At 42.9% G+C, this 18,331-nt stretch overlaps 1 protein-coding gene across 1 annotated transcript in view; it reads left to right on the forward strand.

Annotated features, from left to right (window-relative positions):
• Positions 1–18,331, forward strand: part of WASHC5 (WASH complex subunit 5) — a gene marked incomplete at both ends in the record, with an annotated part of 43,952 nt that overhangs the window by 11,734 nt on the left and 13,887 nt on the right. The window contains 9 exons of the mRNA XM_084229783.1: positions 29–200; positions 6,474–6,601; positions 9,925–10,054; positions 12,595–12,707; positions 13,748–13,914; positions 13,992–14,067; positions 15,270–15,380; positions 16,068–16,208; positions 17,180–17,260. Coding sequence (XP_084085909.1) covers positions 29–200; positions 6,474–6,601; positions 9,925–10,054; positions 12,595–12,707; positions 13,748–13,914; positions 13,992–14,067; positions 15,270–15,380; positions 16,068–16,208; positions 17,180–17,260 — 1,119 coding nt within the window. The remainder of the gene's footprint in view (positions 1–28; positions 201–6,473; positions 6,602–9,924; positions 10,055–12,594; positions 12,708–13,747; positions 13,915–13,991; positions 14,068–15,269; positions 15,381–16,067; positions 16,209–17,179; positions 17,261–18,331) is intronic.

Below are 18,331 nucleotides of genomic sequence, written 5' to 3' on the forward strand. Positions count from 1 at the left end.
CAGCTCAAGCTTTTTGTATTTTTCAAAGGCGAGCAGATATGCGACTGTCAGTGAAAGAGTGCATGCTCAAGTACAGCAATTTCTGAAGGAAGGTTACTTGAGGGAGGAGATGGTTCTGGACAACATCCCAAGGCTTCTCAACTGCCTGAGAGACTGCAACGTTGCCATCCGGTGGCTGATGCTTCATACGGCAGAATCAGGTACCATATGAGAACCATGGCCACCTACACTGCCAGTTAGGTTGGAATTAAGATGCACTTCTTTTTTTTTTTTTTTTTTTTTTTTATAAATTTTATTGTTATATTCCCCATACAATTGCAGCCCCCCATTCTGACCCCAATCCCTCCCCTCCCGCCCCCGCCCCCCTAAAAGTGTCTCTGGTTCATAGTTTATTGTTGATTTTGATTTTCACGTTCTTATAGTTATTCATTTTCCTGGTCCCTTATTTAAGTTTTCTAGATTCCTGCTATGAGTGAGACCATCCGGTATTTTTCTTTTTCTTTTTGGCTTATTTCGCTGAGCATGATCCCTTCCAGCGCCATCCATGTTGCTGCAAATTGCATGTGTTTATCTTTTTTGAATGCTGAGTAATATTCCATGGTATATATGTACCACATCTTCTTGATCCAGTCATCTATTTTTGGGCATTTGGGTTGTTTCCAAAGCTTAGCTATTGTAAACAGTGCTGCTATAAACATAGGGGTGCAGGTGTTCTTTGGAATTGATGTTTCTGTGTCCTTTGGGTAAATACCTAGGAGTGGAATTGCTGGATCATATGGAAGCTCTATGTTTAGTAGGTCCAGAAATCTCCACACAGCTTTCCACAGTGGTTGGACCAGTTTGCACTCCCACCAACAGTGCAGAAGAGTTCCTATTTCTCCACACCCTCGCCAACATTTGTTGTTGCTAGTTTTTTTAATATGTGCCATTCTCACTGGTGTAAGATGGTATCTCATGGTAGTTTTGATTTGCATTTCCCTGATGACAAGTGATGTTGAACATTTTTTCATATGCCTGTTGGCCATTTGCATTTCCTCTTCAGAGAAGTTTCTTTTAAGCTCTTCTGCCCATTTTTTGACTGGATTATTTTCTTTGTTGTTGTTGAGTCTCATCAGCTCTTTGCAGATTTTTGTGATCAGTCCTTTATCATTAGTGTTGGGTGCAAAAATGTTCTCCCAGTTGGTGGGGTTTCTCTTTGTTTTTGTTATTGTCTCTTTTGCTGTGCAAAAGCTCTTTAATTTGATGTAGTCCCAGCTGTTTATCTTTGCCTTCACTATCACTGCTTTGGGTGATGTGTCTGTAAAGATGTCTTTGATGTGCAAATCACGTAGTGTTTCGCCTATATTTCCTTCTATATATTTTATGGTTTCAGGTTCTTTAATCCATTTTGAGTTGATTTTTGTGTATGGTGTGAGGTGGTGGTCAAGCTTCATTCTTTTGCATGTAGCGACCCAGTTTTCCCAGCACCATTTATTGAACAAACTTTCTTTGCTCCAATGCATATTCTTTGCTCCTTTGTCAAAGATTAGTTGACCATAAATCTGTGGGTTTATTTCTGGATTTTCTATTCAATTCCATTGGTCTGTATGTCTGTTCTTGTTCCACTTCTTAATGGTGGTGCAGGGGAGAGAGCCCTGGGTAAGAGTCAGGTTGCTTTCTAAGTTAGTCTTTTTATGTCACCTTGGAAATTCAGTGACCCACTAGCACAGCCACTTTGCCAGGCACTGTTCAGTGCTAGTGAATATGAGACTTACCTCCCACATTCATAGGAGCTTACCACCAATTGGGGAGATCAGATGTATAGATATGAAAAAACATAACTGCAGATCTGTGCTAGTTAGAATAATACTTCCCCAGCCTCCCAGAGACGTCCAGGACCTAACCCCTGGAAACTGTGGGCATGAGACAAAGAGAGTAAGGTTGTAGACTGAATTAATGTTGCTCATCAACTGACTTAAAAGTATGGAGGCTAGGAGACTATCCTGGATTATCCCAGTGGGCCCAGTGTCATCACAAGATCCTTAACCCTTTGCACTCCGAACCATTTTACGATATTTTGATTTAATTTCTTGTGCCATTTCAAGATAAAACTTCAGGGAAACATGCATGTCTCAAAAAGTTGCGTTGAAATAACCTCAATTCCCCGTAATCACTAATAAATTGCAATGTCCCCTGAGAGGGGACATCCGAGTGATATGCTAGAATTCCGATGTCCCCTGAGAGGGGACAGCGGAGTGCAAAGGGTTAAATCAGGAAGAGGGAAGCAAAAGAATCAGAACTGGGAAGATAGCATCATGAGAAAAGACTGAACAGGCCTAGTTCTAAAAGTGGATGGGGCAACAAGCCAAGGAAGACAGGCGACCTCTAGCTGCCGAAAAAGAGAAGGAAACCAACTTTCCCCTAGAACTTCTGGAAGGAGCACTGCTGACACCTTGATTTTATTTATTTTTTTTTTTCTGTAAGAGGCAGTTCATTAAAAATAAATGAAGAACACAAATAAAATTTAAATCATGACTGAGTCCACGTCAAAGAACCATGACTCTGAAAAAAGCACGAAAGATCAAAGATGTTATGAAACATGTTTACAAAGCAGTTGCATAAACATGCAATAAAGAGAAATATCTTCACATCTTTTTTCTTAGTATTGGTAGAATTGGTAGATCTTTTTTCTTAGTATTGGTAGAATTTTTCATAAAAGAAACCATAAAGTTAAAAAATAGACATTTCTGCACTTTGCTTAGTAGATGCTTACCCATGCCGCCCAACATTCTCAGTATGGAGGAATAAAGTGAGACCCATTTCTGATTCTAATCTCTGGAGCCATAAGAATAAATCTGTGTTGTATTAAGCCACTAAGTTGTGATGATTTGTTACTGCAGCCCTAGCAAATAGTAAAACCCAGTAAATAAGAACTGGAGGTGTACCCAGTGGGTGGACTTTGAGCCCAGGGCAGAACAGCATTTCTTAGGGTGGAGGTGCTGAAGTGGTTAGGGAAGAAGGCAGGAGCTGATAAAATTTTAAAGAAAAGAGCAGAAATTCTAGACAGACAAGATGATGAAAGAAAGCTATGATTTTGAAAGTACAGGACAACATGGGCCCACAAAGTTGATGAACCATGTACACCAAGTGCTCAATTAGGGTAGAGTACTTGGAGCCTGAATTTGAGACTGTCCTGGCCGTCCAGTTCTGTTGCTTCCCAGATTATGTGAAATGCCTCCGCACAGTCCATGAACCTAAGACTTTAAAACCCCTGGTTTAGTAGTAGAAAAATAAGTAGGTCAGACTGACCTGAGCTGGTTCAGAACCAGCATGGTTCCTTATTCTTAGTAAATGCTTCATCAGCATCATGAGCTGACCCTGCTCCTCCCCCAGAGTGCTGTCATCAGCCCCATAAAGCCCTCTGCTCCGTTTTTCACTTAACGAACTTCTCTTGAGAATCTATTCTGCGATAGATACTGTTCTGGATACTTTTCCTTATTCTTTCAAATAGACTTAAAAAAACCGCCTACACCAGATTATTCCAGGTTATTGGTAACCTTGTGGCCTTGCATCACAATCCTTCTGGGCTGTTCCTCAGCACCCTTGCTGCCACCTACTGGTCAGTGGGGGGGACAGCGGCTGGACTTCATCCTTTGCATCTTTGAAAATGAGGGTGTTTTCTCCTCAGCCTTCTCTCGCCACAGTAGGACTCTCCAGCTTTGAAATATCTCACAAGTGCAGCTTAGTGGGTTTGTGTTTTTTCAATGCTTTTTTTTTTTTCCCAACAACATCGCTTGTTCACAGGGCCCTCTCTCTACCAGGTAGGTTACTCGCAGCAGGAATCCCGTGGCTAAAGTCTTAATCATCTAATGGAACTGTTTTGAATTAGTTGAGTTTAGGTTTCACATAAACGCCAGTCCTAATTTGAGGATTTTACTATGTTGACTCAGCTTATAATCTTTACCAAAAGTCTTATAGTCTCGAGCATATAAACAACTCACTTCATCCTGTCATAAAACCATTTGTGGTTTTCGAGTGACTCAGGCTTCATCTTCATCTTCCCGAGGCTGTTCCTGACAGCACTGCCTGTGCTCTGGGAGCCAGTGGTTTTCTGGCCTGCACCCTGCCAGGGACAGCCCCCGGCTTGCCAGAGTTCCCGGCTTTAATCTTCAGCCACATCTGTTTTTCCATTTTTGTACCTGGCATTCGCCTGACCTGATTGCACAAGGTCATAATTTACCAGAAACAAGTGATTTGCCTATCTGGTTGAGTCATCCATGGGAAAATGAGCTGCTAGTTTTGCTTTATGGTGTTTAGGTCACGGTGGGTGGGGAGGGCACAGTCCCTCCTGTGAGCCCACCAGAGGCACTTCACCAAAGTCAGGATGCTTCCCCTGTGCCACACAGCTGCTGAAGAGACGCTCTGAGCCAACCCTGGTTAGTGGGCAAGCTGGTCCACTTCTAACATCTGACCCTGAGGTGACCTGGGTTCTCAGATCTGGCCCCTCAGTTCCTGGGTCTGAATTGTTAAAGGTCAGGTATTAGAGAGAGGAGATCAGGCCCCCAAAACACCAGAAGCAGCCCTGGTTTATACCAAGGAATGAATTATTCATGCACTGTGAGGGCTTCTAGCCAAAAGTGCAAGCAAATTCATATCAGAAGCTTCTTGTTATATTAGTATGAATTAGTTGAATCAGTATGAATACAAGTGGAGCTCTTTATACCTCTTGTTGGTTGGTTGCAGTTAGGCACATAGGAGGCTAAGAAAATTGTGTGTAATCAATGTCCCCTATGCCAATTTGTATCTTCCCACACAGTTCTGGCGGATGCACAAAGCATTCCAAGGCCAGTTCCCCATGAAAAGTGAGCCCTTCTCCAATTTGTCCTGAGTTTCCTCCTGCAACAGGAGTTTCCTGATGGAAAACTCAGGAAAAGTCAATATACAAAATGGCATCTGCAGACTACACCGTTACTGAACAGCCAAAATACCCTTGATTTATTCTGTGTATGCTCACTCCACGCATGCCAGGCAGTCTGGGTGCTGATGCGGGCACCGAGAGCAGCAATGTGTCCATGTGATACCGGAAACTGGGATCTTAGCTGCTGGGAGCAGCCGCACAAAGTTTGTCATCTTAAAGCTTTTAGTTTTTGACTTTATTTGCAGTCCAGGTAGCTTTTACTTGTGACTTTTTTTTTTTTTTTAGCCTTATCCTATTTTATTATTCTTTCCTAGATAAATAATTGGCCCCATAGCCACTTAGTAAGTGTCAGTATGTTTTAGTCCATATACATTTTTTTAAGATATTATTTATTTGAAATGGGTTAGGATGGCAGCTAGAAGGCTAAACAGGGAATCAGAGTATCCATTATTTTGTTCCTGGGTCAATCACTGCCTGATTTTGTGGCCTGGGTCACGTTGCCACCATCTCTCTGAGCCTCAGCAGCAGATGGTCCAGAAGCATGGAGTACCCCATGCCCTCAGGTCTTGACAAGGAGCAGAACGTTCCCGGTCTGGCTCTTCCTATTTGGAAGTGCCAAGTCGCTGTGAGGGTCAACGTGCTTTTCTATGTGTCAGTTTCTCAGGACCACCCGCAGTTCAAAGATTTACTAGGAAAACTCAGCAGACAGCAGTGTGCATGGCTATAGCTGATGACAGCCAAAGGACAGAAAGCAAAATTGGCAAAGGGAAGAGGTTCACAGTGGAGGCCTGGAGGAAAGCAGGCATGAGCTTCCAAGGTCCTCTTCCAGTGGAGTCACAGAGATGCATGTCAGCCCAGGCGAAATGTTGCCAACCAGAGAAGCTCGTTAGCCAACCAGAGAAGCTCAGCACCCATGGTTTTTATTGGGGGCTGATTACAGGCAGCCTCTGCCTGGCACCTATCCAGACTCCAGACTCCAGGAAGGAGAGCAGGTGTTCATCACAAACAACATTTTACAGTTTAGGCAGCGTAGGCTGTGCTTATCAGGTCTCCAATGGTGGGAACTCTTCCAGAATCCAGATTGCCAAGGGCCAGCCTTGCAAACAGCCCTTTCTGAGGATGGCAGTTTGCTTTTTAACTCTATCCTAGATGCCTGTCTACAACTCACTGGCAGAAGTTAATAGCTTAACTGAAAACAACTCTAAATACACAGGACATGAGGAGGCTACCCATTCATGAGATGGTGCCAGAAGGCTCTGCCCATCCATTGGACAGTTAGATAAACCCACCCAAAAATGCTTACAAAATTTGGAGACACATCTTGCAGCTTTTGTTTTTACATTCAGCAATATATCGTGGGTGCCGGTCTGTGTCGGATCTAACTGTCATGTTTAACAATCATACTTACACCATCGCATCAGTATGCCAAAATTGACTTTGCTGTTTGTTGTTGATATGCATTCCGCTTATTACTTTTTAAATATTTAAAATAAAGGAAAACAGGCATTCAACTTAGATTTCACAGATATTCATAGACTATTTCCACATTGATAAACTAGAACTCTTCTATTTCCAGCCTGCGACCCAAACAACAAACGCCTTCGTCAAATCAAGGACCAGATTCTGACAGATTCTAGGTACAATCCCAAGATCCTCTTTCAACTGCTCTTGGATACTGCACAATTTGAGTTTATCCTCAAAGAGGTAAAAAATATTGAATGACTAATCACCAGTCTTAGTTTTTTTATGCTTAAAATTATTTTGAAAGATTAGGATTTAGGAGGTGGGTCTTGATTAATGCTATAGATTCTGGCTGTCTGAAATAGTTCATAGAGGAAAAGGACAGAATTAAACATTTCACGAGCATTTCATGCCTGTGTTTTGGGGTTACAACAGTGGGAAGGGGGACACGGTTGTGGAGGTTACAACCCTGGGAGGAACGTGGATAATGGGAGAATCATACTGATGAAAATGTCAAGACTGAGGGAGATCTGTGCTCTAAACTGTTCTAAAGGAACACCGTTCTCTGAAATAAAGAGAACAGTTCTCAAATAAAGACTCCTGTCCAACCTTGACAACCTCCCTGAGAAAAGAAGCAAGAGCTTCTGAAGGGACCTGTGGGTTAGCTAAGACAAAAGTGGGACACTTAGGGCCTCCCTGGTGGTGCAAGGGGTTAAGACGCAACCTATGAAGCTATCCGCAGCTACTACAGCACGAGTTCGATCCCTAGCCGGCCAGGGAACAACCCACATGGTGCAGCAGACCTCTCCTGTCTCACCCGCTGCTTCCCTCAGCAGTGTACTTAGGTCAATCTGCCTGATCTGTTCCCACTCTGTTTCTGGTGAATCCTCTCACCCCCTGCGCCTCTGGCCTGTACCCCAGCTCTTGTATGCATAAATAAATCTTTAAAAAAAAAAAAAAAAAGTGGGACACTTAATGGAGAACATTCCAGAGAGGGGACATGTCCAAAGCTTCTTGGTGGGGAAAAGCATGGCCAGAAGATCAAGGACCTGAAAGAGCTGCTGGCTGGAGGGGAGTGAATGAGAAAGACCGGGCGAAGTGAGGTTGGAAGGTGAGCAGTAGCCAACCTGACCTGTCAGGATCTCAGTCTTCATCTGAGAAGCCATGAGAAACCACTGGAAAGGCTGGAGTAAGATGGATGATTTGCATTCAAATCAGGTCCTTTTAAGGAGTTTGAGTCACTGGAGGAAATTCTGAGGTTATGTTTACCCCTAAAGAAGCCTCATTGGGCTTAGCAGATAGATAATCATTTATCAGATATAAAGAAAAAGTGGCAAATACCTGGGATTGCCGTGGTTCTATAGTAACCTGAAGGGTTTGTAGACTGTTTCTTCCCTCCTAGGTGTGTGGACACATGGTGTCCCCTGCTTAGTAGCCAAGAAGCAGTTGATGCTTATTATCAGTATAATGCCAGTGCATGTGCTAAATGTCTGCAGTGACTTGCCTGATAATGGGATAATTTTATAGGATAAGAAAAATGCTCTCTTTAGTCTTTTTTTCTCTCTGGGTAGCAAATCATTATTGCATACCTCCTCTGTTCCCAGCTAGGTGCTAAGAAATATAAAAATGAACAGGGCATGTCCCAGTCACCAAGGCACTCTGGGTGCAGTGGGGAAATGAGACACACTAAGTCACAGTGAGAAACCAGGAAAGATCCAAGAGCAGGAACCAGCCATCTGTTAGTTGGTCAAAGCAAGACTGGCCTTTCAGAGGCAAGCAGAGAGTTGCCTACCAGGCACAGATGTCCACAGTCCAGTTAGGATCCTGCACCAAAACTCCAGTGACGCAGGACTTCACAGCGGAGGGTTGTTGAGTGGAAATCAGGACAGTGTAGGTCATGCCCAAACAAGCCAGTGTTTCTAATCATGAATCGTGATCAGGACATGTCACAAAAGAGTAGGCAGCTCCCTTCTGTCTATTCAGGCAGAGAGAGAACAGAGGCAGCCTGCAGAAGCCTCTTCAAGGGGTGAAAGGCCTGATAGAAAATAACAATACGAACAATGGAGCGATGATGTCTTGGAGTTTCTGACACATGCCAGCTAGGTCTTTAACCTGTATTGTTTTCATCTCTCCTACCCTCCTCCTCTACCACTTTCTCTAGACTCACTTTCCCATTCGCCTCTAAATATATTATTTGGGCCATGTTTCTTCTAATCTTTACATAAAGATACTTCTCAATTTAAGGGCCACCCCTCTCCCATTTTACAAGGTGTGAAACCTGCATTCAACCTGTGAACGAGTGTATGAAGGACATAAAACCATTGGATGTATAAGGAAGGCTCAGGGTAATTTGTTGCTGTTCCTGCTGCTTTGTCCAGCGATCAATCCCAAGCACTGCAGAAGATGGGGGGGGGGGGCTCTAAAAATAATCCTTACTCTTCCTCATTCTATTACGCGTCATATCATTGATTAGTCATCCTACCTCATCACTAAAATTCCTCTTCCACTAGCCACACAAAACTCCACTCAGCCTCATGTTTTCAGCTGTAGCCAGTTTCTCTACCCCCCCTGCTCATGGTTCAATATTCATTATGGGGCCTCCCCGGTGGCGCAGCGGTTGAGCGCTGGGTTGCGAAGCTGCCCGCAGCCTCTGCAGCGCTGGTTCGAACCTCGGCTGCTCCCCGGCCACCGGAGGAGGGTCTCACATGGCACGCAGACCTCTCCTGCCACCCGCTGCTCCCCTCAGCAGTGTCCTTCGGTCCTTCTGCCTGCTCTGCTCCCCGCTCTGGCTCTGGTGAATTCTCTCACCCTCCTGCCCTTCTGACTGTACCCAGTGCTTGTATAAATAAATAAATAAATCTTAAAAAAAATTTCATTATGATGTTGGCGAAAGAATTGAAGAGAAAGGCCAGTCTGCATGCATTTAACCTCTTAGGACCCCAGTGAAATAAACTCCCAGGAGCTTTGTCACATACCTTCAATATGTTTTTTAAGTTCTATTCAAGGAAAAAACCAACTCTGAGTTACACCATTCCTCCTCTGCCTAACCCTTTAGAAGATTTAAGTGTTACAAAGGAGGGGATGGAGAAACAGAAGGACTGTGCAATCAAACAAGAAGGCACTTTTGTAGGTAAATGACTCATTCTCCAGTCATTAGACAAGATAATGCTCAACCTCCCCTGGCTAAGTAAATGGGAATCGAGAAATTGTGGCCCAGAAAGGACCTTAGCACAGCGGTCACCAAATTGAATGCTGTATTTCAACTGCTAACTCCTGGGCCTACCTGGACCTTCTGAACCCGAGTCTTCAGGGACTGGAAAGTCTGAAAACTTTCACGGGCTCCAGGTAATGCTTCTGTGCAGTTGCGAGGACCACTGTTTTTGAGACAGGCCCCACCTTGCCCCCTCATTTGGATAAAGTAGCAAAGGCCTCAGAGACAGATCAGCGTAGTGTTCATTGTTGTTCTCTGTTTTTGTAATGAGGTGGATTTCACTCAGGCTTTCTTAGTAAACTGCCTAATCTGGATGTTCTCTTCAGCAAATGAATCTCTCCTGTCGCTTCACCAGATGTTCAAGCAAATGCTTTCAGAGAAGCAAGCCAAGTGGGAGCATCACAAGAAGGAAGGCTCTGAGCGGATGACCGAGCTTGCGGATGTCTTCTCAGGAGTGAAGCCTCTCACCAGAGTGGAGAAAAACGGTAATTGCTGAGGAGCAAGTATGGTGTGTTTGATGTGTGTGCACAGATGACTGAGAACCAGCAGGGTGAAAGGCCTGTGTTGTCCTCAGTGTGAGCCAAAATGTTACTAATGAGGCCTGATTTTAGTTGTGCTGCTCCAGCTTTGTGCTCTCGTGGGCAATCGTCATATGCTCTCTGGACTTCAAGTTTCTTTGAAACACGAAGTTAGACTAAGTTGGGGGTTCTCAAACTCAAGTTCATAGTCTTAATAGAGTAATAATCCCTCCCAACCACCAGAATATGCAGATGAGGATATTAGCTGAGATGTATCTGGGAGGGGAGGGTAGAATTGTCACAGTCTCAGGAGGATGTTGCCCCGAAGAATATTAAATAACTTTTAATGTAGATAATATCTAAGATCCTTCTAGTAGTAGTTGGTTCTTTTTCATTGAGGCACCTGCCACCTAGTGGCAGAAGTGAGACTCTGCAGACTTAAAAATTAAATCTACCTCATCTATTGATACTTGAACGATTTTAGTCCTGCGCCTTATAGGATATCTTGTCTATAGGAAAATTGTAGTACTGCTTCTAATTTTTATATAGATAGGAACCTTTCAAACTACCCCTGAAAGACCATTCTGAATGGTGACAGATAAAATAAGTTTCGTAATGTTTAATGTTTAACTATCAAACTCATATCTGGTAGTTAGTTATACAGTAGACTTGCTTATAGTACAGCTTTTCACTTAGAAACTTACTTTTAATGAGTATGTGATTACTGTATTTGGCTCTTGTCAACTTATTTGATGCTGAGTGGATAATCTAAAATATATTTCCAAATTACATTACTATTCCTATTGGAAAAAGTTGAGCAGTTTTTAATAATATGATATAAATTGGCAGCATGTATTCCAGCTCACCATACTGTGACTAAAACACAAAGAACCACAGGTAACAGTCTTACCAGTAAGACCCCTTAGTTCTGTTCTGCTCTCTTTGGGTACTTCTAAATACCAGCATCATCTCAGAGGTCATTCTTAATAACCATTTTGTATGTTTTCTGGCTCACTAGCATATTTCAGCTTAAGAAGTACTTTCATAAATATTTCTCATTTAATCCTTTCAACCCAGTGAGATAAACATCTTTATCCTTACTTTATCTTGAGAGAACCAGAGCTTAAAAATGTCATCGCTTACCAAAGGTAGCAAAGGCCCAGGGGGAGCTAGCAGATCACCACAGCCTCCAAATCTTGTGCTCTTTCCACTACTCCATAGCTGTCCCTCAGTCCTACAAAAATCCTTACAATTACAATTATGTCAATTCCTGAAATAATTTAAGTGCTCTTATTAAAGTGCTCTTATTAAAATGATGTCATACCGGGCCTCCCCGGTGGCGCAGCTGGGTTGAGCACTGGGTCGCAGGGCTGCCTGCAGCCTCTGCAGCGCCGGTTCCATCCCCGGCTGCTTCCCGGCCACCAGAGGAGGGTCCCGCATGGCGCGCAGACCCCTCCTGCCGCCCGCTGCTCCCCTCAGCAGTGTACTTCGGTCCTTCTGCCTGCTCTGCTCCCAGCTCTGGCTCTGGTGAGTTCTCTCGCCCTCTCGCGCTTCTGGCTGTGCCCAGTGCTTGTATGAATAAATAAATGAATAAATATATCTTTTTAAAAAATAAATAAATAAAAATAAAATGATGTCATACCATTGATAAAACAAACAAACCCATTAGGCATCAACTTGGTGAGGTGATAAGAGCCAGCCTGGAATGTGCACAGACAGTTGTGAAAATTCTGGCTCCATCAGTTAGCTGGTAACCCCACACACCCTGTCGCAGGGAGTCAGCTGCTGTATCAGGAAATGGAAAATTCCTACCTGCAGAGACTGTTATAAAGTTTGAGCGAGACAAAGCTTAGAACCTTGCCTGAGCACACTGGGAGGCTCAGAGCAGGTCAGTGCCCTTGCCTATCTCTGCTATGGGAAATGCCGACGGGCTTGGGAAAGCCTGAGACACCCTAAACTGTCCCGCTGTCCCCCCAGCCCACCACTCAGTCCCCACACACCTGACAGGTCGGTATCCTCTTTGCCCTCCAAGAAATGTAATTATCATTTTGCCCCAAAGCCTCTGCTCCTATTTGTCCCTTCATCTGGCTACAAACCACCTCTCTAAATCTCTGCCCAGATCTTTGCTTCCTCACTTCCCCAGAAAAGTCTCCACAGTAAGTTTGTGTCACATTTTTTCAGTTCCTTCCCGGCTCCTTCCCACCACCTCTGTCACCTTTGCCCAGACCTGTGTACAACTTGTTCCCCAGCCCTTAAACCTTTTCTGACAGATGTTATAGACTAAGCTACTATGTTGACAGTTTCCTGTCCTCTGTTGGGTCATTTGCCCTGGTATTTTGTTATTATTTGGAGAATTCCTGGAGAATTCCTCCAGGAATTCTCCAAGGCATGTGGGAGAAGCTCTGAGTTAGAACTAGATCTGTAAAAGATTATTTAACTAAATTTCTAAACCACAGCTACAAGAATTTTGGGATTTCATTTGTTTTTCCTTCTTTCTGTGTTAACAGAAAATCTTCAAGCTTGGTTCAGAGAGATCTCAAAACAAATACTGTCTTTAAATTATGATGATTCAACTGCCGCAGGCAGAAAAACTGTGCAGCTGATCCAAGCTTTGGAGGAGGTAAGGAAATATTTTCAGATGGCACTTTCTGGATCTTTACTGTACCTTTCACACACCCAGCAGTCTGCTCTTAGAAATATATCTAAGAGAATATTTTATCAGAAGCAAAGCAGTATGAATCAATGTGCTCACTATAATGCTATAGTTGGTATCCTGAAGTTGGAGAAATGGTTAAATAACCAGCATGAAGAGAATAGTAGCAAATGTTAATTTCAATTTGTGAAAACATGTAGCCTTTGAGAAATAATTATGACAACTATATAGGAACATCTTGGTAAGGAGGTATAAAAGCAAAAGCAAAATGGCATTATGTTTATCATTTTTAGCTTCATAAAGAGTGTTTACTTAGTGTATATTCCTAGTAAGGAATATACAAATATGAACATTATGAACATGGCTGTGTAATGATTATATGCTTATAAGTATTATATATGTTGAAAAAATAGTTTTTAGGTAGTCAAAAATGATTATGTCCCCAAAAATAATCATTATACCTCCACACTCTTAAAATTTTAGCTGTGTGTTTAACTAGGTTTAAAATGGAAAGTAGGGCCTCCCCGGCGGCACAGTGGGTGAGCGCTGGGTTGCAAAGCTGCCCGCAGCCTCTGCAGCGCTGGTTCAATCCCCGGCTGCTCCCCGGCCACCGGAGGAGGGTCCCACATGGCGCGCAGACCTCTCCTGCTGCCCGCTGCTCCCCTCAGCAGTGTACTTCGGTCCTTCTGCCTGCTCTGCTCCCCGCTCTGGCTCTGGTGGATTCTCTCACCCTCCCGCGCTCCTGACTGTACCCAGTGCTTGTATAAATAAATAAATAAATCTTTTTTAAAAATGAATAAATAAAATGGAAAGTAAACAAAATCATCGGAACAAAAACTATAAACTCTGAGGGCGGGGTGCGAAGGGGGAAGAAGATCAGAGGACTCTGATGAAGGATTTTGTCAAGAAATTGTTAGTATATAGCAGTATTTGAAGTGCTTTTCAAGGGAAAAACAAACACGAGAGACCATTCAGAATTCAGAATTAAATGTGTCTGTGTGATACAGGTTCAAGAATTTCACCAACTGGAATCAAATCTGCAAGTATGTCAGTTTCTTGCTGACACCCGCAAGTTTCTCCACCAAATGATCCGAACCATCAACATTAAAGAGGAGGTCCTGATCACAATGCAGATCGTCGGGGACCTTTCTTTTGCTTGGCAGTTAATTGACAGGTAACATGGACTGCCTGACATCTGCCCTTGATGCAGGCCACCACCAACATCTCCTTACCATTTCTCTCTTTTTACAGTTTCACATTTATCATGCAGGAGAGCATAAGAGCAAATCCATCCATGGTAACTAAACTCAGAGCCACATTCCTAAAGGTGAGCAAAAACCAGTGTGAGCATCTTTGATACTTGTCACCAGTGAAGGACTGGCCTGTGTCACAGCACTGGGTCCTCCAGTGTCACCTTCCCATGCGGTTTCATTGATGAGAAAAGAAGGATCCTAGCCAACCACGAACAAGACAGTGGTATCCAAGCACCTGCTCTGGTTATACATGTAAAATCAACGTGTAAAGTCTAGAATCAGTGACTCCAAGAATCAATGATATTAAGTGAGACCTACTATGTCTCATTCATTCAGTCCAAGATTTCATCCTTTTAGAAAGTTGAATCACTTTATATCCAAAATTGTTAGCAGTCTTTTCATAAGAGCATAGTTTCAAAAGATGGCAAGTATTTGTGGTTTGAATTAATGATAAAAGTTAGAGTGTCTTACAGAAAATCGTTTTTAAATGAAGAAATAAATTCCTCAAAAGTTTTGGCAGTAGGCTAAAAATGTGAGTCCAGTGGGTTCTTTATTCCCTAGACATGAACTAAATCCTTTCGTTTACTCATTTTTAAAAAAATTCTTTATTTTGTAACCTCTGCTACAAACTGGGGTCTCCTCTAAGGCTCAGGGCACGGGCCCGGCCATTCCCAGCTTAATTTCAGATCATGATAAATAACAAATAATTTACTCAGTGTCTTCTGACAAAATTATCATCTAATCTATATGCCGTCTGTCTCCGTTCTTTAATACTTTTTTTTTTTGGCTTTTTAAATTTTTTCTGTTTTGCTTCTTATTTTAACAATTGTAATTGGGAGGTTTTATAATTGACAGCACGTCTTAGCTTAGCTATCAACATGTTTTTCTCTTTGAGTGGCCCAGGCATAATGGCACTTCTTAACATGTAGTGACACCTTAGACTGGACTAAAGGCGGCGGCCCATCAGGGAAAGTCTGCCTTCCACAGGGGAGTATCTGTCTTCTGTAGCGTCCCAGCAGCCCCCAAACGAGCACTTGAGAATTCCCTGGACATGGGCTGGTTCAGAGACCACATTGTGAAAACCACTGTCATAGCAGATGACTGTTATTTTTAAAAACTTGTATCATGATCAGAAACTGTTCATGACCTTGATGAAGCCCAGTGGTTGTTGTCGTTCCTTGGGTAAAGCCAGGAGCTTTGTTGTAGGAAACCCATTTCTGAAAAGAATTCTAGGACATTTTAAAGCAGAAACAGATGTATCTTACTTTCCTTCCAGCTTGCCTCCGCCCTGGACCTTCCTCTTCTTCGTATTAACCAAGCAAATAGCCCTGACCTCCTCAGCGTCTCTCAATATTATTCTGGTGAATTGGTGTCCTATGTGAGAAAGGTAAGAAATGCATCGCAGTGGAGTTGGCAGTGGTGGCTTCCTTGGCAAATGATCTGTTGTTTTAAATACCAGAGGTGGGCCCGGGGCCCTGCAGAAGCACACCATGTTCCTTGCTCTTATTAATTTGATTCCTTAAATTTGCATACCTGAAAATAAACTTAGTCTTTCAAAGAACTGTTACACCAATTTTTTTAATACCTATTCCTTAAATTTTGGTGCTGCTAACCCCCATTTGTTAGGTGTAGAAACAGAAACGGCTCTGTGTGGCTTCTCCAAAGTAAGAGCCAGAGCTCGAAACAAGATTTGATCCTTGTTTCAATAACCACAGTTCAGCTTGGAGCCAGACAGACCTGCGTTCAAATTTGTCCCATGTCATAGCTGAGTATTCTGCAACCACCTGACTTAACATCGCCGAACCTCGTTCTTTCAAGATTCGGAAGGTGGAAGTGGATACAGCTTTTGCAGCATTTCTGTGAAGATGAGTTTTCTAAGCTGTGAACAATTTCTATTGGAAGAAATGTAGCTCTGTGTCCAAATCATCTAAGCCCCTGAGCCTTTCTCTCTGTACACGCACTGCCTTACTGTAGTCCTAGCCCCTATCTGCTGAGAAAAATAAGTCAGTGTATCATTTCCTCTTGTTCTTGTTTTCATATGTTCAGTTATTCCCTCTTTTCTACTTTACTTAAGGTTTTGCAGATCATTCCAGAAAGCATGTTTACTTCTCTTCTAAAGATCATAAAGCTTCAGACCCATGATATCATTGAAGTGCCGACCCGCCTGGACAAGGACAAGCTGAGGGACTACGCTCAGCTTGGCCCACGATATGAGGTGGTGTATCCCTTCACTTCTGCCACGTGGTACTTAGCACCAAAATCTAGGAGATATCACAGGCCTGTGTCCCTGTCCACATCCCCAGATCACCAGACTGATTGTGATTTGTTTTTTCACCTTATTATGAGAACCACGTTGCTTTATTCACTGCACTGTCCTGGGGGCCTGTAGGGCTGCCTGGCACGCTGTTCTCAAAGACATGGGTCTCCACTGGCTATTGTTGTTTTGAACAGTCTTGGTGAATCAGCCTTTCTCTTTGGGCCACAACGCCTAGACTTTTCACGTTCAAGTACCTGCATCGAGGATCAAAACAGTGACTCAAGATAATCCAAATTCTATGAACCCCCTTCCTCCATCCAGGCGTTTTAAGCCCACTCAATACTTAAGCAGCCTCAGAAGTTGTTCTTTGTTTGCTTACCTTTCTCCCCAAACTTAACATGGAGGAAGTAAAAAGTCAAATGAAGTGAAATGGAAAATGTGGTGTTCTGTCTTGATTTCATGTCCTCTGCCTCACCTCCAAAGCTTGCAGTCAGAGTTGAGATTTTCAAGTGCCTAATTTCCACATGTATTCTAACTCAAAAACACAGCACCAGTTTACTAACATCTCCTGGTTTTGCTTGAAAAGAATGTAGAAGCATTAAGAGGAGACAGCCTTCTGAGTCTCTGAGAGCCTTTTCCTCCATATCAATGAGTCCGGCCCTTATTTTACACACAAGAAACCTGAGGAGGTTGATCAGTAAAGGTTAAAGTTTAACGTCAGTCCCTCAGCACATCTAACAGGGATCTTTCGATTCTACCACAAAGCCTCACTTCTGACCAGGCCTGCAACACAGGTGTCCTAAAGCCACCCACTCACCCCTGTTGTTCTTGCCCATTCTAGAACAATTAGCTAGTTATTTTAGCTTCCCATAGACATAATAGGTCTTTTACAAAAAGAACATCATTGACCTCTTTTTCCTTTGTTAAAGGTGGCCAAGCTTACTCACGCGATCTCCATTTTCACTGAAGGCATCTTAATGATGAAAACAACCCTGGTCGGCATCATCAAGGTAATGCTCCCCATTATCCTAAACAATGTCAAATGGCTCTCTAAGCATGTCCCCAGAAAACCTGTCCGAGAATTTTCTGCAGTCTGCCTACACAGAAGTAGGTCATTGAGTGTTAGACCACATTTATTCTTACTTTGCCTAGATATTGCCAGTTTGCCTTCTGATATGATTATTTCCTGCATGTCTACCATCATGTTTGCCACTTTCTAATACTTGCTCTCCCGAGGGGTGTAAAGTGGCATGTCCCTGCTGTTATAATTGCCATCTTACAATGACTAGTGCTGTACCCGCTCATGTACTCCTTAGTGCTTTGATTTATTTTCCATCTAGGTGACATCAATGGAATATGAATATTTGACTTTTTAAAAAAATTATATTGCCAGTTCAACATTTCTGTTAGTAAAATTCAAGAAAATATAGGAAATGCGCCTAAATAGAAAAAGAACTTTAGTGTTTGGTTCTGGAAAGGTGCTACAAGAAACACCACTGTCCCCCTGGAATAGTAATAGAATCCGTTCAACAAGCTTACACGTGCCCTGGCCTGACATCACCTTCTGTTAATAGTTTTACCATCCAAAAATAAATGTTCAAACACAATAGTATAGACAGCCCCTTTAGAGATGTAAGTGCTGTTTCTCAATCTTCAGGTTTTCTTTCCTTACAATTTATCTGCTAAAGAAGCCAAGGCCTACATGTTCAGTTGGTGCAGTGACAGAGCCTCTGCCATCACATGGCCCAGGACCCAAGTCCTTGTCAGAAAGTGTGTGACTTGTCACAAAACACCCGAGGCCTGTTCTTGCCCCACAGTTTAGGTTTTGCTGGTTGTCATGCTGTCGCCCAACATGTTTCTCTGACTTGTATTTGTGCAACTTTCATTGCCGTTGTCTTCCTTGAAGTTTGAACATAACCAGACGCAGATGGAACCCATCAATTGTCTTTGTGACTTTTGAAAACAATGGTTCCTTATAAATTAAAGGGAAGACATTTCAGGGAGTTCAAAGGAGTGTTGAAATGATTTGATGTTTTAGGGATTTAATAGGAGACTGTCTTCTAGGAAATAAAAGCTTTCTC

This window comes from Talpa europaea (genome assembly GCF_964194135.1).
Source record: "Talpa europaea genome assembly, chromosome: 3".
Classification (NCBI taxonomy): Eukaryota; Metazoa; Chordata; class Mammalia; order Eulipotyphla; family Talpidae; genus Talpa; species Talpa europaea.